Source organism: Liolophura sinensis, chromosome 3 (assembly GCF_032854445.1).
Source record: "Liolophura sinensis isolate JHLJ2023 chromosome 3, CUHK_Ljap_v2, whole genome shotgun sequence".
Classification (NCBI taxonomy): Eukaryota; Metazoa; Mollusca; class Polyplacophora; order Chitonida; family Chitonidae; genus Liolophura; species Liolophura sinensis.
Window position 1 is genome coordinate 9,213,833 of NC_088297.1, and position 20,776 is coordinate 9,234,608.

The 20,776-nt window shown below is 39.7% G+C and overlaps 1 protein-coding gene across 4 annotated transcripts; it reads left to right on the forward strand.

Annotated features, from left to right (window-relative positions):
* The first annotated feature begins 1,944 nt into the window (after positions 1–1,944).
* On the forward strand, positions 1,945–15,741 carry LOC135463295 (uncharacterized). 4 transcript variants are annotated; one of them, XR_010443550.1, is made up of 5 exons: positions 1,945–2,027; positions 3,278–3,452; positions 4,827–5,384; positions 11,207–12,424; positions 14,811–15,741. XR_010443550.1 is itself a non-coding variant. In XM_064740555.1 (4 exons), the coding sequence occupies exons 2-4, from the start codon at positions 3,308–3,310 to the stop codon at positions 15,320–15,322; spliced, it is 1,215 nt and encodes a 404-aa protein (XP_064596625.1). In that variant the 5' UTR covers positions 1,945–2,027; positions 3,278–3,307; the 3' UTR covers positions 15,323–15,741. The 4 variants fall into 4 exon arrangements, 3 of the variants coding, with proteins under 3 accessions (XP_064596625.1, XP_064596624.1, XP_064596626.1); XM_064740555.1 differs by lacking the exon at positions 11,207–12,424; XM_064740554.1 differs by lacking the exon at positions 14,811–15,741 and having other exon boundaries at positions 11,207–12,762.
* Positions 15,742–20,776: the final 5,035 nt, after the last annotated feature.

Consider the following 20,776-nt stretch of genomic DNA (forward strand, 5'->3'; position numbering starts at 1 on the left):
ATACGTATAGACTTATTTCAATTGTCGCGTTATAATTAGTTGTTGCATTTTTTCGGCTTTATTAATAGGGCTAAGGTTTGTCGTTTTAAATATTTGTATGTAGGTCTATTCATTCAACGCGTACAGTAAACCTGCAATTATCAACGGGCCGTATCAACAGTCACCCTCCACAAAGCGGGTTATGGAACTGTGCATTTCCCACAAACCTATGACTTTTATTTTTAAGAGAGGAGGCTGGTCAGCACGGAGCGGTAAAAGTGACATGATTAGAAAAAAATTGTAAATATACATAAAAAAATAATAACAATACAACTTCAATGTTTCAATTATGTTTTCTTCTTAATAAGTCGTTCGCACGACTAAGTAACGGTCTCATGCGCACGAGATAATTGACCAATAAAGAAATGCACAATGATATCGTGCGCAAGACATCTTTGCGCACGAGATCTTTATTAAGTCTTGCGCACGAGATCTTTGCTGAATCGCGGGCACGAGATCATTATTAAGTCGTGCGTAAGGTTAACAAAAATCTCGAGCCCGAGTGGTTAGCGTGCCAGCGCGTCGCAATGACTCAGGAAGCTCTCATTAATTAAGTCGCTGTGAGATCAAGTCCAACTCATGCTGAATGACTTCCTCTCAGGTCGTACGTGGTAAGATCTTCCAGCAGCCTGCGGATGGACGCGGATTTTCTCCCATCATAATGCTGTCTGAACGTATAAGTGAAATATTATTGTGCAGGCCTTCGGCGTAAAACACAATCCAGTAGGCCTAAATAAATAAAATAATCTAGATCGCGCTTCCTCCAGTTTCACTCATCCCAAAAAATGATTGCGTTTAACCCCAACCAAGAAATGACTATTAATTCAAAATAAACAAACAAACCCACAAGATATGTACATGCAAATAAGCTGACTTAGTATATAGGCCTATATTACTTTGAACATTTCCACGATAGGCCTACTCATATTCACCCGATTATTGTTCATAATAGTTGCGCGTAGGCAGGACCGGGTTGTATATGAAACTTTAGAACGCAGAATAGACCCCTGGACCCTCCACAAAAACTGACACCCTCCCCCCCAAACCAACACCACACACACACCTACACAAACCCACCCTCATTATATGCAGGAGTCCCCACTGCCATCGGAAGGTAGGCCTACATGTACATTAAATGAATGTATAGAATAAGTTTTCATAAGTGAACTAAGTTACTCATCAAGTTATTATGTACACGTGACCAGTTTAGTTGGTGGGCCAGAAACATACAGATGACAGATAAACTTCAACGACCTCCAGATTCATCCAACATCTTGTTAACTTCATTTCACTGTGATCTTAAATGCATCTAAAACTAGTTATTAATATTAATTAATATATATATATATATATATATATATATATATATATATATATATATATATATATATATATATATATATATATATATATATATATATATATATATATATATATATATATATAATATATATATATATATATTATATATATATATAATATATATATATATATATATATTACTTACAGTGAATGTGTGTACCTGCATTTATCACAAATGGAATACAATACGCATATAGCCAATCAGCTTCAATGGCTTAACCACTATTGCAGTATGCCTGCATATGTTAAACCTGAACCTGCGTGGGGCTAAGACACACATGTACAATCTTTTTCCCTAAACTATTTTGAAGATTAACGAAACCCCGCTTTTTTTTGGCTCCTAGGCTTCTCGCCAGATGAATTTTACTGACAAATAAAGTATGTATTTTATTCATTCATTCATGCTTTTCTCGTTAAGGTACATTGTTTCCCTGTGTGTATAGCATTCGATTCACACGCACTGAACAGAAATTCGAAATATTCTCAAAGGTTAGAGCTTTCGGATCACCTTGTTGTGGCGCGAGCGCGAGTTGTAGAGGCGCGCATTGAGCTGTCTTTTTTTTTCTAAAATCACAAAAACGTAAAAGCAAGATTATTTAGCCACATATTTCTCTTCCCAGGAAAAGGTAATGTTGCGTTCTAGATAAACGTGCATCTTAAATTTGTTCTGATAGCAAAAATATACTTTTTCAGTTTGGTGTGAATGAAAAAATAGATTTGAATTCTGGCAGGGCATTACACATTGACAACAACAACATTTACCTGAAACAGAATAACGGAAACATGTGAACAGATGGGTGGTGCGGGATTTGTAAGGCGGGGGTTGCTGTCTGACGTTAGGTCATTGAAGAACCTGCTTTTCACAACGCACATCTGAAAGGAGATCACCGACTTACAATGGTCAACACCCTAATCTTAACACCAGTCGATGAAGCAGGTGGTGGACCAAGCTCGTTCCAGTACATATGTTGATGTTAAATTCGCCCACTTGATAGGGCCGTTAAATTCATTCGTGGTGTGTGTATTTGTAGGATAGATTGGCCTATCTATTTGACTGTTGCTCACTGTACTCTGGATAGAATATTTCACTTATTAATATGATTCAAAGGTGGACAAGCATATGTGAGTAGGGAACCTTGGCTGTGTTGAGTGAAAAACTCCACTCTTTGTCACATACCTGACACACTTGACAAATCTGTATTCCATCTGGATGGACTACATGTAATTGTGATATTTTAAAATTGTCCATCACCGCCTCTCAAAAAATCTGGAGTGACGTCACAGAACCTAGCTCTCACGTACCATCGGTATTAAACAATCTGACAATGAGAATATACAAACAAAAACGCCTCCCCTCGGTATCATGAAGCGATGTTAGACTTAAGTCAAAATTTTATTCATTAAATTTGGTATGTTCGTTTCGGTTGTTTTAGCTGAAATTTGTTGTGCAGTAACATACACAGAATTTGCGTTGTCAAGCAATATTTTGACCTGGTTACATCAGAAATAAGAGTTTTAAAGTGATTTTAAATTTTGACTTAAGTCTAAGATCGTTTCACGATCCTGGGTCCAAATACGCAACTAAAGGGCATCAGCTCTGTTCCCTGTTCAAAAGGCTGATGTTTCTTAGTTTGGCACTCGGTCAGGGTGACGTTCGTGGACACAAGCGTCATAGTTTAGCGATCCCGCTCATCCTTGTCCGGCATGAGTGTAACCACTGGCGCTTCAGACTTCAGATTACATATTTTTCTGTGATAACTATGTCTTATGTCATTATTTCTATGCATATATAGTAGCAGACTTGATGTTCACTTTAGATGTAACACTTTAAGTCACATCTCATGATGTTTTCCATTTTTTGTCTTCTGTTCTCTAGTTTTTATCGGAAAGACGATATTTTAACACAATGGGAGTGACGCTGGAGCGAGTACAGAACAAGTTTGCCTGTATTATTGGAGAACTCTGCAGTGAGCCTGTCATCTTGTCACAGTTCGCAATATGGGTGGACCTGAGGATAGCAGAGTACAAGGCTAAAGGAGCTATATCACTAGGTAATGTATAATGATAGCTGAGTACAAGCCTAAAGGAGCTATGTCATTAGGTAATGTATAAGGATAGCAAGGCTAAAGGAGCTGTATCATTAGGTAATATATGAGGATGGCAGAGTACAGGGCTGTAAAATGAGCTATATCATTAAGTAATGTATAGGGATAGCAAAGTAAAAGGCTAAAGGAGATATGTCATTAGGTAAATATATAAGGATAGCAGAATACAAGGCTAAAGGAGAGATTTCATTAGGTAATGTGTTAGGACAGCAGAGTACAAGGCTAAAGGAGCTGTAACATTAGGTAATGTGTAAGAATAGCAGAGGACAAGGCTGAAGGAGCTATATCATTAGGTAATGTACAGCAGAGTTCAAGGCTAAAGGAGCTATAACATTAGGTAATGTGTAAGAATAGCAGAGGACAAGGCTAAAGGAGCTATATCATTAGGTAATGTATAAGGACAGCAGAGTACAAGGCTAAAAGGGCTATATCATTAGGTAATGTATAAGGACAGCAGAGTACAAGGCTAAAGGAGCTATATCATTAGGTAATGTGAAAGGATAGAGTATAGGGCTGTAAAAGGAGCTATATCAGTTAGGTAATGTATGTGAATAGCTTGCAGGGTCTATCTCATTAGACTATGTGGGAGGATAACAGAGTACTGGGCTAAAAGTGCAGCATCATTAGGTGCTTTATGAAAATAGCAAAGTACAAGCGTAAACTCAGCTATATCGTTGGGTTTGTTTTATTTTGAGTGTGTTTAGTATAGTTACTATTCTGTTAGGCTGTATATATGAGGTCAGTTTCATGCTATCATCTACTCGTACATTTCATGTGAGCCTGAGGTGATTTTAAAATGAATAAATAAAGTTTGGGCCGAAATTGGACATTGTATGCCTGCATTTCTTACAAAAAAATGTAATATTAGAATGCTTAAAATTTGTATCTTGCAAGTTTTTGTTCACTCATGTATACCCTAATTATTCTCATTTTTAGGATAGTTTTAAGTAGTGCTCAAAGCAAAGAAAATACTTTTCCCTCCCAGCTTTTTGGAAAAGTACAGATATGAATATATCTATGTTGTTCATTAGATTGGACTGACCATTAGATGGACTGACCATGTGAAAAGAGTAACTTAATATTCGGGCTACAGTTACATGTATATTGGCTAAAAAGAGCAGAACAAGTGCCCCAAAATTCAGGAGAATTAGGGTACAGAGCTTGCAGGGAGGAAATAGAAAGGGAGAAAAACTTTTAACAGTCAACATGTCTTGCCATTGAGTTTTGTGACCACGATTTTTGATAGAGGTATATAGAAACAAGCAGGAATACCCACATGACTGTTGTCTAATTCATGTTTTCGTTTCGTTATACATCCAGATTGTTCAGGATGTGATCCAGACCCAGCTTGGTTAAAGGGGCACGTAACTCAACATCACAAACCAAAAGCAAGGGAGAAAACTATGTCATTAGCTCACTTGCCTCAGGATGGTGATGGGCCGGGCATGAGTTTCCCCAGCAACCTTGAAACCTGTGAGAGATTGTCTCCTGACATTGTTGTTGTTAAGGAGGAAGCCGGGTCAGAGCACGAGGAAAATTGCGCAGTTTATTCTCCCCATTTTCGAAGGAAAAGAAATATTTCAAGTACAAGTGGTGGAGATGATCCCTGCCAATCAAATGTGTTACGTTCCAAAATCCCACGGTTAGCCGCGACATCTGAGAGTCCACCCCTGGTGTTTGAGCCCGTAAACGAAAGCTTGATGTCGATAATCGGCAACAGTGACCAAGGAGGACATGAAGTGAGCACAGAACCTGAGGGAACAGTGACTGTTCCTCATGTGAATAATTTATTCATGAACAGATACCACACACCAGCCTCAAGCGAAGACACAGTTACAGTCAACGTAGATTCTCAAGAGGCATACAATAACAGCAGAGGTAAATATCCATGATAAGTTTATCTGAAAAACAAACAAAACATACTGTATTTAACCTTAACATTGGCCTCAAATAAGCACACTTTCATAGTTTCAAAGGTACAGGTCGTAATGACCCAGGAGCCTCTCACCAATGCGGTTGCTGTGAGTTCAAGTCCAGTTCATGCTGTCTTCCTTTCTAGCCGTATGTGGGAAGGCCAGCAGCAACCTGTGGATGGTCGTGGGTTTCCCCTGGGCTCTACCCGGTTTCCTCTCACCATAATGCTGGCCGCCGTCGTATAAGTGAAACATTCTTGAGTATGGTGTGAAACACCAATCAAAGAAATAAATGAAAAAAATAAATCAAAGGCAAAGATTATGGTGCTGAAATTTTATTTTGCCAGTAGGTTATCATTTTGCCTTTGGGACAAACCTAAGTACACCTTCGTTGCTGTTTTCATTAAACAAAATTTTATTCAACAAGTGAACTTGATTGACAAACAGACTGAGCCTATATAAATGTCTCTCCTTTTATGATGTTTCTAAATTTTCTCCCCAAAGACCTAACTAAGGTCAATAGAACTCACAGAATTAGGCAAAATCATGGGCGAAGTCTAAGGTCAAATACAGTGATAATCTAGATGAAATTAAAACCAGGCAATATGCTACATCAGTCAGTCCTGGGCAACATGTACTGTGATTCACGTAAAGTTTAGCATTTTACAAGTGGCACATTTTGCGTGATTCTAATGGATTCGCTCACTTTATAGGGCCATTTAAAGAATTTTTGAAGGGTGACTATTTTCTTCAGAAAAAGTAAACGTAAATGTTGGCATCAAAAGTATTATTTTACAGGCCTTATGTGTTTCTGAAGATGCATTTTTACTTACCAAACTTTAGCTGAAACACAGTATGTTTTTAAAATAAGTACATATATCGATTTAATTATTGTATTTATTTGTCCATGTTTGTTGCTTTTTAACACATCAACAACAAATTATTTAAGTTACGTAATTTCCATGGCCTGTAACTCGAAAACTACGCTGGAAATCCGAAACGTGAATCAAATTGTAACCCAAAAGATGCTCTTTCTGATGTGTGTGAGCCAAAAGTGTTTAAATGACAGTACCCGTACCCTGTGTAAGTATTAGAATTTGGGAAAATTGGTGATTTTTGCTATTTAGGCTTTGCTCAGCATTTTACATCTATATCATTGAATTCAAAATTTTAATCATTAAACTTGGCGTGTTCTTTTCCATTATTTTAGCGGACATTTGTTTTACAGTAACTTTGCCAGAATTTACGTTGTCAAGCAATATTTTGACTTTTACATAATAAACTGCAATTTTAAAGTGATACAAAATTTTGACTTAAGTCTAAGATCGCTGCATGATCCAGGTGTCAAGTGTCAGTGTTATCAGCTTTGATGTCAAATAAATCTAATTAGAGTTTGCCTTAAATGGCCTTTCCACCACGGAATTTTTTAATATAAAGTTGGAGGTTTATATTATTAGAGTTAATATGACTTTCCTTATTATGTAGCATTGGTGTTAGCTTATAGGGATCAGGTCAAATAAAATTGAATTTGGGGGTATTCAGAAAGAGCCCCACCACCCCCCACCACTGGCTGAACTTAAGACTAGGCTTTCTGTAGTCGGGTAGGCTACCGCTACCTCACCAAACAGTTAAAGCTTATGCAGCTCTCATGTCAAATACACCCCCCCCCCCTCCCCAGCTAGCAGGTGAGTGAGCCTCGAAGTTAGGAGACCGGGGATCAAACGCTGGTTGAGTCATGCCAAAGACTAAGAATTGTACTTGTTGCTGCCTCGCTAGGTGCTCAGCACTTCCTTGTTAGAGCAAGGAAACAGGACTGGTTGGCCCAGTAACAGTATAATGTGACTGGGTGGGGTATAGACTGGTCATGTCTGTGTCTTCAGCATTATACTTCAGTGGCGGCAGCATTTTGGCGGCATGGACTCGCCCTACAAGAAGAAGACACAGTATATGTACCCACAACTCATGACTGCTCGTCGTCATATGACTAGAAAATTTTTAAGTACGACATAAAATCCAAGCATACTTTACATAACATAAAAGCAAGTTATTACCACCAGCTGACCCAGGCATCCTGAAGCTGACAGTGTTGGTCGATATGGTAGTTATGTGAACTGGGTTTGTGTGTTAAATTACCTGTGTGTAAGGTAATTTTTTTGTTTTGGTTTCCTTTGTTAAAAAGACGTTAAATAACTCTACAGCAGAGTGAATAATTTGTTTTGACGTATTATTCGATGTTGTTAATCATCAAAACGAGATTCGAACTGAATACTGGACATGTAACATTATGTGTTCGTGAGAGTATTGTTGTTTGTATGGGAGAGTGAGAAATGAGCACAGCATATGAAGATTATAATGAATGTGTAACCTGTTGAGTTTTGTCACTTTCAATGGGTTAAGACAGTTACACCCTTAGTAATTGCATGCACATGGGTCACACTTGAACCGGCAAACGAGTCTCTAGTTTGGCGAAGCATGGTTAGATGTTCAGTTGTTCTGGGCTTATGAAGTCTTCCTCTGTGCTTGATTACTATTATTATGGAAGCATTTCACTTTTAACGCGCAACTCTACACGCACATGTATGTATATCGTGCAAGACATACCTTCTGTAAGCAGGGGGAAAAATGAAGTCATTGTTATTTTTCACCACTGACAAAAATTCCTCTTATCTTGGATGTGATCGGATAATTCGCCTCGCTTTTGGCAAAGAGCTACAAACACGGTTGGTTTATGGTCACCTTAAACGTGTCTTCACCAGTTCATGGACATATTCTTCTGCCACGGATTTAAGAAGAATTACAGACAGATCGGGGAAGAAAAGTATAAAGAAATGGTATGACGATTGTGTTAATAGCATATGTATGGCAACAATCTGAACTTAGCTTTTGGATTTCGAGTTTCATTCAAGGAAACCTCTTCTACATTGGAACCGTAACCGGAAATAGACGGGGTAATATTATTTGAATGATTCTGAAGAAAAATGCGACTAGTGAAGACGCAGTTTGCATTTTCTTTCCATTCCCAGATGGCCATAGGATGGAGGGGTCACCCCGGGCGGGCTTCTCGGAGAACCATGACGAGATGATGACGCAGCTACGAGAGTTGTATCCAGCAGTGTACCCTAACCACCTCACCAACAGCGCAATTCGTCACAGAATCCCCAACCCGGACCAGAAGTCTCGCGAGACCGTCATCCATCTGGTCAGTGCCGTGGCGTTCCTGGAGCGATGGCTATGGAAAAAGTACAACGAAACGGTGGCGATTGAAGCGATGGAGCCCTCGAAGCTGGACGCGTACTTGGCTGAGTACTTCCTTATCGTTCGCAAGCAAAATGGCGAGGACTACGATCCGACATCTTTGGTGAAGTTGCGATCGTATCTGGCGCGGTATCTGAGGGAACATAACCGCAGTAATTGCATGAACGTGTCGCCGTTGTTTGCCAGCAGTCGTGCAGCTCTGGCCAGGAGGAGAAAAATGCTGGGCGACAAACGAAATGTTTCAACGACTTTGTGATATATAGACCAATGCCGAAAGAGAACACTGGAAATTTTATCATTTCATCAGAATATTATACAATATTCCAATATTTTACAATATTCCAATATTTATAAACAATTTTTGTTTTTATTTTTAAAGAAAAAGCTCAATTGCCTGTAAGATGTTATGTTTAGTTTCTGTGAAATTGAATGTCGAAATAGGTGACAGTTGCTGGATGTTTTACGACGCGTCTTTAATGTGAGGTCTAATTTGTTAACATTTATTTTGTGTTTGTATATGTTACAGCATGCATTAGTTGTAAAATAACGGACGTGCAATAAATATTCTTGATGTCGTAGACTGACATGTGCATTTCATCTGCCATGTATGATATTTAACGTGCAAAGTTTTTGTGATAAGATATGATGGCCACGGGACATGAAAATAGTTGTCACTCTGGGTTTGATTTTGCAAGGGTTGTGGTGCAAATTTAAGTGGATTCTGAAGGTACTTTGAACCAACCAGTCTAAAAATGGTGTTTGTATCAGCTTTTTTTGTAGCTTACCACTGAACGTTTGATATGTTCTGGTGTTAGAATACTGGGGCGTCACCTCTACAGGGTGTTTCCTCTTAGCGCCCCAGTGAAGTAGGACTGCAAACATCGCCGTTACCGGATTGTACAAGGAGACATACTTTTGAAGGAAATGCTAGGCTTAAATGAATAAAAAAAAAAACAAGAACAATGAAAAGACGCCAGGAAAAAACTTAAAATGTCTTCTCTAGGAGGTAAATGTGCTTAGGCGCAAAGGGTTCATGAACAAAGTGACTCATTCCAGACTGCAAAGGGTTCATTCCAGACTGCAAAGGGTTCATTCCAGACTGCATCGGCCTGTCCTCACACAACGTACATGCAAATACTGTTGTTTGCTTTAACTACGCCATATTATGGTGTTGAAAACGACAAATCCGGGGAAAGCAAAATAAAACGATGGATAGATGATGTAGCAGCGACGTCACTGTGATAACTGGTACAGTGTCCATTGACTCATACTGTACTGTACCCAGCCGTGTACGACCTTGTGATTCTCTACCACTTTCAGGGTTTTGCTATAGTAGTATATGTTGATTAAGTTGTAGAACACATGGACTCGTCCATACCACAGTATGGTAACCATAATAGGACAGATGCTCAGACGAAATAGGGCATAACAGTTTCAGATAAGTCTCCTTGTAGCTCAGAGACTTGGCTCGAGTACTGTATCACTGACCTGTCATTTGTCCTTATAAAAGTAACTCTGTGGGTATTCTAACACGGCAAATAACATCCCCCTGGAGAATGTCTAGGCCAATGAAACAGCGGCATTAGAGGAATGGCGGTCAACAGTACTAGATGAGGGGAGGTAACTCTCGGTCAGCTTGTATAATCTCGTTGGAAGCGAATCTCGCGGCTTGTATACATATACAAATTAATCAAAAATGATAAGATTCAGTGCACCTAGTCTTACCGGAAGTTAGCCGTCTAGAAATCTACCAGTAGCTTATTTTAAGTTTGCATGGTAAAGCCCCAACGAGCAAAGGGAGCAAAGATAAGTTTCCTGTGATTTCTCCTAACGGTTTTCAAAGATTGGAACAACGAAGCCTTTAACAAGATTTAAGTTGCTGCATCTTGCATAGAATCCTGAACTATTCCATGGAATCCTGAACTATTCCATGGAATCCGAAACTATTCCAAGGAATCCTGAGGACTATTCCATGGAATCCTGAGCTAAAAAAAAAACTTGCTTTTTTGGCAGATTCCTTCTTCGTTAGCCACTTTTTGCTGTCATTGCCTTCAATGATTTTAGCTTGATTTAGGACAATTACAGCACCGCACCCAGTGAAATGATGGCCACAATAACGTAGTGACAAAATGTGTTTCATCAGTTTATATAATAATGCCAAGTAACCTTCCGCATATCCCCTTCTTTCGTATTGATAATAACGCCCCCAGGCTGTGTGAATAGGCTTCTACTTCGTTGTCATGCTTGTAAACCATGATGTCCAGGTACTTGCTGAAAGAAGGTGTTTTGGATTTTCCGTCTTTTCTTTCTCAATTCACAAGAGAACATGTATAGTCTTTTCCTGTGGCATGAAACGCAAGAACAACCATATGATAGATGATTCATGTAGGGGTAAACGTAATGCTTTTAGAAATTGCATAAGGATCTTTAGATGTAAGTTTGTAGTATTTTTATTGTTGTGAGAACAAGACCCAGGACAACTTAGTAGATCATAGTTTTTGTTAACGTAAGGTATGTTTCTATTGTTTATAGGTGAGAGCGGTTCAGCGGTGGACAGAAATCCGCTGTTCTCGGCGTGTTATGGGGACATTGTAACGCACAGTCACACTAGAACACCGAACATTGCCGCCCTGAGGTCTAGAATTCTGAACCAGGATCAAAAAGCTAGTTCTACTGTACGTAATATGGTGGCCGCTGTAGCCAGCTTTGAACGTTGGTTGTCTGCGAGTCATCCAGAAGAAACGCGCTGTGTAGAACACATCCCTCCACCGGAACTGGACCCTTACCTGGCTGATTTTTTTCTTAACGTGAAGCAACCGTCAGGACAAGATTACAAAGTAGACTCCTTCAGACAGATCCGTTACAACCTGGACAAGTTTCTTCAGGATCACAGCTACCCTTGTACGCTCACGGATTCCAGTGAGTTCAAGGAGACCCGTCTGGCCTTCCGAAAAAGACTGGCTTATTTAGGAAACGTAGACGCTCTCCGACAGCATGGGGCACATCTGTTTTCATCCAGCGTGCCTTCTTCGACTTCTGATAGTGATGTGACTCCATCGGAGAAAACCGCTGATTCTTCAGCAAATTAACTGCCACTAGCATGATTTCTAAAACTGATGTGAATTATTTCATCAACAGTAATCTGGCCATTTTAGCCCGCTTTAAAACAGGCCATGTGCTATTGTGTTATTTTCAGCAAAGTCAATCACTCCAGCTGGAGCGTGCAACGCTGATTGGGACTTTCTAAGAGAAATCTACGTTATCTTCGGTAAAATGCCTTCATCCTGCTAACCAACCTGCAGTTGCGCTCGTCTGAGGGTTTTCCAGTACGCTTACATGTATGTGATTTCCCAGAGAAGAACGGTGACTCTTCAGCGATGTGAATCGTTTCAATGTTGGCAAGCGTGGGATTTGCAGTGCCGGCGCCTTATACGGATGTCACCTCCTGACAGAGTATTTTTCCCCCTCGCTCTAGTTAGCCATTTTCCGAGAAGTGTAAACATTCTTCAGCAACGCTTGGAAGTACAACGTTTGGTGGTATAACTTTTCCCGAGAAGTGTAACCACCCTTCAGCAACGTTCGGAAGTGCAACGTTCGGTATGAACTTCTTCCGATAAGTGCAATGATTCTTCAGCAAACTGGCCAGCGCCATTTGGCCAGGGTGAAGTTCGGAACTCCAGCGTCAGATGGTGGTATGACTTTCTCCCGAGAAGTGTGATGATTCTTCAGCAAACTGACTCGTGCCATTTGGTCAGTGTGAGAACTGTATCTCTGGCTTCTGATACCGATGTAACTCCTTAAAACGTGGTTTTTCTGTGACCCATTCAAATTGGGCAGTTTGAGATTCGTTGCTGGTACAAATGTACACACGTAGATTGAAGGCCTCAATTTTCAAAAAATTCTAATATTTTCCATTCAATCTCTCTAACGTGAGGAGTTTCCAACTGATTGCTCTATCAGTCGTCATGTTAAAGCATTTACATACATTATAATGTATTCTAGCGAACCGATAGGTAAAGTCGGTCAGGGTAATTCTGCACATTTGACTACGGGAAAGGCATTGTTCAGTAAATTTTAAGAATTTAACAAATGACCATTGATAAAGGACATGTCATCATTCTCCCTGGCTCAGTCTGTGTTTTTAATCTGGTCCTAGATTGACCTGACTTTTAATGGTCTGTATCTAGCACTAGACCTTGACCTATGAGGTCAAAGGTTGGAATCCAGCTCGCTCTGATGAGGTTTGGTGATTTCAGTGAGGTTCTCTGATAGGTTTCCCCCCATCCGTTAACATGACGGCTGTAATATGAGAGAAACATTTATATGTGCATGTAAGGGTTGTCAATTAAACTTCAGTGGTGGGTAATGTGTGGCCAGTGGGGCCGCCGTGGCCGAGTGTTAAGCGTGCACACACAGCAGAATGACCCAAGAGCCCATGCATAGGCTGACTTCCTCTCCAATTGTAGGTGAGAAGGTTTGCCAGCAACCTACGGATTGTCGCGGATTTTGCAAGCGCTCTGCTTGGTGTCCTCCCATCATAATTCTAGCCGCCGTCGTATAAGTGAAATATCCTTGAGTACGAAGTATTTATGTCTGTGTGTCGAAACATATTCGCATACCAGCCGTCAACCAACAAGGATCAACGTTTTACACAACCCACTAAAGAAGTAAGAAACTACCGGTATATAAAGTACGAAATTAGAACGGAACCATGCAAAGAAGTGGGCAACAGTTCTCGGTTATGATGGAAAGACGGAAGGAGATGGTCTAGGCGAATGAATGGAATCAGTATCCAGATCGTGTACCATGCTAGTATATTGGTAAACACCATGAAATAAATAAATAAATAAATGAATAGGGAGCCCTAGTACACCTGGGTAAGGCATGTACATAAAAACGAGTCCATTCTTTTGCTGTGGCTTCAGGGGACAGTGTCATAAAGCCATTTTGGGTTAATGTCCATAACTTGAATCTTATTAACAAAAATAAGTATTTAAAACAAGGTGCTCAAACTTAAATGAAATTATACAACCACAGCATAAAGTTATGCAAAATGTTGTCGATTTGATAACGATATTTCAGAATTTAGTTTGGATTACAGTTAAGCTAAAGACCGAAGTTGCTTTGCGAAAGGGGTCTCTGGCACTAATTCATGTACTTGCATCTAACCCTTTCTTGGCTATTCACTGTAATACGTACATGTAGATGCCAAGCGCACGACTTAGTGAATTAATTAGTTTTGTGCAATTTTGTCGTAAATAAGGAACTTTATGTGCGAAAGGGTCGAGTTATGGCATTTATTTGAAGAGAGAGTTTTATTGTTTAGCTCAGTGACGTGGGTTTAGAATTGTAGCGGGTTGCGGCCATGCGATTAGGTACTTATCCTCCAGATATACTCAGCCGATACCTGGGTTCAGTCCCGTAATGAGACACGGAATTTTTACCATTCACCCGTTTACACTTTTCTCTAGGTATTGTGAAGACATAGAATTGTCGCTGACTCGCTGGTATGAGAGATAGGCTAAGGTATGCCTAGCCTAAGCTGGATTTTAGGCATGGCCAATCAAGAAGATTTAACCCAGGAAATCCTATCTTCCTATCAACCAATCTGCCTAGATTCTATAAGCCTAGAAATGAAGTCTACTGGATACTTCATACATTTGCCTTCAACCAATAAGACGTATATGACGCCGGTTTCCTGGAACGTCCATCTTGGTTGACGGCTGATATACGAATGTCTGTTCCGACGCATAGATCTTCAGCCCATGAGTATGGCAACCATGATATACGTGGAAAAGTCAGGAGTATGGGCCAAATGCAACGGTCATGAATTAATCAAATCTCATCGTACCTTGGGTGGTTCAGTTTAAGGCCTTATCCTCGCTGCAGACTAAATATCTTTCACCCACGAGGTCGCTGATTCGAATCCTGGTCTCACTAATACCGCTGTGGCCTTGCGTAAGGTTTGTCATATAGTTGCCGAGGTGAGGTGGTTTTATCCAGGCTCTGCCCCCATTGTCTTTGCCCAGACCATTCACCATTTAAATAAGTGAAATATTCTTGGGTTTTGAAATGAAAAACAAAAATTCTTCTTTACCCTGGTAACCGTTTTAATTTTTTTTGTTTGTTTCAATAGGAACTGAAGGTCAAGAGGCCAACACACTCGCCAGCTTCCCAGCATGCAGCGCGGTGTCGGGATCCAGTGAACACTCTCATTCAATTCCAAGTGATCGGATGTTGAACGTTTCACGACTGAAAGCCAGAATTTTAAACAAAGACCAAAAAGCTAGTTCTACTGTGCGAAACATGGTTGCGGCCGTGGGAAGTTTTGAGAGATGGTTGGCTGTGAGTCACCCGGAAGATAAGCGCTATGTTGAAAGCATTCCTCCGCCAGAACTGAATCTGTACCTCACGGACTTCTTTCTGACTGTCAAGCAACCGTCGGGACAAGATTACAAAGTAGACTCCTTCAAAAAGATCAAATACAACTTGGATAAATTCCTTCAGGATCACTCGTATCCATGTTCTTTAACGTCACAGGCATTCACTGAGGCGAATGTGGCTTTTAAACAACGACTTTTGGACTTATCAAAGGACGCTTTACCTGCAGCGAAGGCTCTATTGTCAAACTTTAGACAGCTGAGCTGACCGATAAAGATGTTTCAACTACCGTATCAACTGTTGTTTGAATCCAGTTCTTCCAATATTTGACTCCATAAGGCTGGCTTCATATTTATGGAAGGTTTTTTGACTTAGGTTAAAAATTCAAATCCAACCGAAAATAACATATTTAGCCCTTGCCTGAGAAATTTAACATTTGCTCTCTGATTGTTTTCTGCAAAACAATGTATTTACCACAATTTGAGTTTATTTCCTGTTCTCAGTTTGGCTTTTTAATTTTTTGAAATTTCTGACTTAAGTCTTAAGCTGTTATTACTATTAATTATTATTATTAATACATACCCTAATACTTTAATTTCAGACCATAGCTTGTTGATTGATCTAAGGAGCTCGATATGACACAAGACATTGACTAAAAATTCCGTTGTCGTGCTACATGGCAGCATTCAGGGTTAGAAAAATGCTCCTGAATCTTGTTATGGATATGCATGCCCAAAGCTATCCGTATCGTAGACTAAGTTGATTGTAACTACCTTGGCAGCAAACGGTAAAAACATATGTTGCTATGGTAGTTACAGTCAACTTATACTAAGTTTGCTTCATGCAAGGGGCCACTGAATTTGTATAGTAGCACAAAAAAAACAAGAGCTAACTTTTGATAAAGTGGTAGGGTATGAAAACGTGTTCAGTTTCTCTTAGGTCAAAGGCAAAGAAAACACTATAGTGAAGCGTAAAATCGGATGATGAAAGACTATTGTACGGGTAAATAGTTCGGATTAGGTTTTTTTGTTAAGTTGTTTTTAACCGCGTAAAATAGTTTTAATCGGGTTGTACGGTGATCTGTTCGAACCCAAATGTCCCATCCAGATGTTTTACCCTGAAACGAACTGTTTCGGCGAATACATTTAAATCTGACCATATGCTTTATGTGCATTTTGTGCATTATGCGGGGGACTCCGTGGCTCAGTCGGTTTGAGCGCTAGCGCAGCGTAATGACCCAGAAGCCTCTCACCAATGCGGTCTCTGTGAGCTCAAGTCCAGCTCATGCTGGCTTCCTCTCCGGCGGTAAGTGGGAAGGTCTGCCAGCAACCTGCGGATGGTCGTGGGTTTCCCCCAGGCTCTGCCCGCTTTCCTCCCACCATAATGCTGGCCACCGTCGTATAAGTGAAATATTCTTGAGTACGGCGTAAAACACCAGTCAAATAAATAAATAAATAAATAAATATTATGTGTACTATGAATACAGGAGTTTGTGTAGCAGTTTGTGTGCACTAAGTTGCAATAATCTGATGTGATGTGACTGAACACGATATGATCAGAAAAGGGCATTGTGGAATCCAAGTGCATTTTACTCGACTTTAGAAACATTCTTCAAGAAAAAAAAAGGGCCACTTCGGGAGCGGTAGATCCAGGATCAACCCTGGCTCGAGTCACACCTTAAACCCTATAAGACCAGCATAAAGGGGTAGTGCAACGAACTGGTTGACCCGTATCAGTATAATGGCTCGGGCGGGACGGGTTACTTGCCTTCCATAACCCGTTTCAGTGAAGCAGCACTAGATGAAAGAGAGGTGGAACTCCGTCCTGCAACAAGGAGGCACATTACATGCACTCTAAGGACTCCTTCGTCGTCATATGACTGAAAAATTGCTGAGTACGACGTTAGCCCAAAGCACTCACTCACTCGCTCACTCAAGAAAAAAAACACAAGTCGAGCTATTTTCCTGCACAATGTTTACAATTTTTTATCATCTGATATACGCTTCGTTTTGATGTTGTCTTTGCTGCTAACCCAGGCGAAGTGACCCGTCTAATGCTTTATTTAAGTGTTCCCTTTGATTTCAAGATAAAATATACGTATTTAATTGCTAAGGTTGAATATCAGTGGTACCTGTAAACTTTTACTGTATTAAAATACACGCACAATTTAACATCAGTTCTGTTACTTTTTATCAGTATTCTCAGTTAACCACGTATATTTTTAGGGGTGAGTTTGATGGAAATGCACCACCTGCAGGGTAGCACTGTGTTATCCTGCTGGGGACAAGCTTGTACGACCATAAAACAACTGGTAACTTTGAAAATAAACAGTCTGTAACCCGCGGGAGGTTTTGTTATGTAATGGAATTGAGTTGTTCACGTAGATTTTACTCTGAGTGTATGTAGCCCCAGTTGGACCACATGTACACATAGGTTTATCCCCTAAGAATGTATACGACGTGCCAGTAAGATGATATTTAAGGTTTTCACAGTCACTACAATCCATGCATCTATTCATGCACCGAAGTTATCGCCCTTTATGGCCTGAGCGGAATTCTTGGTATTGCATCTGACACTTTTATGACAGTTTTCTGATGAATAACTTTGACCACTCTTTTGAACTATGTCCTATTCTAAGTTAGCTTTTTTTGATTCATCGATTGACTAATTAATTGGAGTTTTGCACTGTTCTGAATTTTCAAGCGAGGGCAATCTGGTTTGTTAATAAAGGAACCTGGAGTTAACCATCGACCTTTCTCAGGTTGGCTTACCTGATAACCACTCTTAGCTTACGACGCAGCCCAAAGAAATTTACAATTAATTTATTAACATTATTAGCATCTACAATCAAAAACATAATGTGCTAATTTTAACATCTGAGTGATGATGTATTCTGATGTATTCTGTTATTATAACATCGGAATGTGTCAAATTCAACATAAAATCCTGTTAGTCTAGCTGTCTTGGTGTTGAATTAATACAACAGGTGTGCTATATTTAACATACTGATATGGTGCAGTAACAGAATACACTCTAGAGTCACTCAATCAACAGACTTTCTGTAAAATTTAACAGATTATTTTTGTAGAGTAACTGCGTATAAAATACATGCGCATGATATAACGTCTGTCGCAGACAAATCGAGCTTGTAGCGGCTGCCTCAAAAAGAACAGTCTTCCGCCTGGTTCTGATACAGTCACGTGCTGAATTAAATAGCCGCCATTCGTGTAACGCTCCTGAAACATTCGGGAAGCACGGTATTTTGGTACTGTAGTGGATTTATTAGACATATATTGGTATATTACTTTTTTCATGGTATGATCATGTTTTTCCTACATCCTAATCCGTATATAATATCAGTTCACTGTTTTACAGGTTTAGTTTCATAATAATACTCACATAGATTTCACAAAAACATGCGGCTTGGTTTGAAAAATTGCTTTAACATAATAATAATAATAATAATAATAATAATAATAATAATATAGCATCAAATCTGGCCCATAAGCCCACCTTTAATACGTTATCATTTCATTTTCCTTTTCTTGGTAAAAAAATATAAAAAAATAGGTACATATTTTATCTGTAATTTTTCTTCACTCTAGTTTGTTTTTTACTCATCCTTTAAGGGTTCGATGAGCTTTCTGAAGTTGTTTCGCTTGGGGGAAAAACACCAGTCAAAAGATAACTACAGGCAAATACATGCAGAATCGAACGTCAACGTTGAATACAGGATCTGCGATAACATCTGACATACGGCCATGTTGAAAATATGCACATAAATATATTTACTTATTTCATGTTTTCCGCAGTACTCCTATTTCACTTACAGGATGGCGGAAAGCATTATGGTGGAAATAAATCGGACTGGGCTTGTGGGAAACCCATGTACGACCATCCATAGGCTGCTAGTAGATCTTCTCAAGTACAGTGCCTATTAACATTTCGCCTAGAGTTTACCCGGTCGGTATTCGTCAGTATTCGTCATTCGTCGGTGTATGACCATTCACACACCTTCCTTGACTTCCTATAACCTAATAGCCCTAGGTGATCTATTCGTTAAAAATGTATGATTACAATTGACAGCGTGCCGGACATAGTATATACTATCCCTTTCGTAAGACTTGCAAACCTACTATATAGGATGTACCCCCCCCCCCCCCCACCACCACCACCACCCACCCCTAAGATGTTACCTGCACTTTTCTTTGTCATCTTAACCGAATAAGCGTTACACTGTAAGATTGCTTTATAAACGTAAGAACCGTGGGGAGACTGAAGACTAAAAACATCCCCATTTGTTGCCAGGACATTCAACAGCGAACTGTCTAAGTTTAGGCCAGCTTTTCTTTTCATGTATTTAATGTTAAATGTTCTTTTTTATATCAGTAGGTTCAATGACTTTCATGGTATATACGTAAACCATATGGGCTGCATTTTTGGCAATATTTAAACATTTACTTGAACAATTTGATTAAAACCCTCACTGAGGTAAATTGACTAGAGGCCAGATTTCACCGGTTACCTGTGACCATTTGCCATCTACCACATTGTCGCCATTCCTCCGTGCTGTTGTCTTTAATATCCACAATCTTCTGACAAAAGGAACCTCGTATGGAGCAGGAGGTGATAAAAACATGGAGTTAAATGGGCGAAATGCTGATTTTTGCCATTTTCTAAAGTTTAAAGTATAACAGGACATTGAAACGATCATATCTGAAGGACACATATACCTTGATTACATTTCCAAAAAGAATTTCTTGCCTTAAAGCTATATTTTTCATTTTTTTATGCTAAAACCTTCTTTATTGCCTATCTCACCTGGGTTAAATTCGTTTTGTTAAGTACTCTAATGAAATGATCAAAAGGTGTGCTGATGATTGGCTCAGAGCAGCCATGATGTCATTGCAAAACAATGAATTGGTTTCGTTTTCACTCTGCTTCATGGCTGTGTCTAATTCCGCTTAACCCGGGGCTAGGCGCAGTATATTTATACGTTGGATATATGAACAGTTTCAATGAAAGGGCAACTGAGATGCATATTGTACTATCGACAACTTGTATATTAGCACGGAACACGATTTGAATGCTGACATCATTGAAAACCGCTGACTGCTTCGCTTTGCATAACTCCGTCCTATTTTCGTACTTTATATACCTTCTTTGTTCTTAGGTGGATTGTTTTATACGTTGTTTTGGGAATATGCCTTGCAATTATTAACCTAAAACTTCCATATTGGTTGACGGCTGGTATACGAATGTCTGATGGGACTAAAATACATCGAACACAAACCACTCCATAAACAGTGTAGCGACTGACCTAACATAACTCAGGGAAGGTCACGTTTGTGCTTTAGGCACGATGCATAAGGCAGGAGAGGTATTCGCGTAACTGCGGGACGAAAAACAGTACCCTGGGAAAGTCTACCTTACCTTCATCACATGACATCAATCTTCGCTGGCTGCGTACAGTTATCATAACACAAAGGAATATCCGTAAACAAAAGCAAATGTAACAAAAATGTTAAAAACTTTACAATGTGTCACAAAATCAAACTTGTATGTATGTGTTAGTAATGTTAAGGGAGCGTTCAAAGCAGCGCATGCGCTGTTAGAGTATGAGTAGGTTACAGCTATCGGTGATCATTCATAACATTCGATAGCACTACGTGAAATGGTTCAGCGCACTGATGTTCAAGCCCCAGCGCACAGTCTCACGAG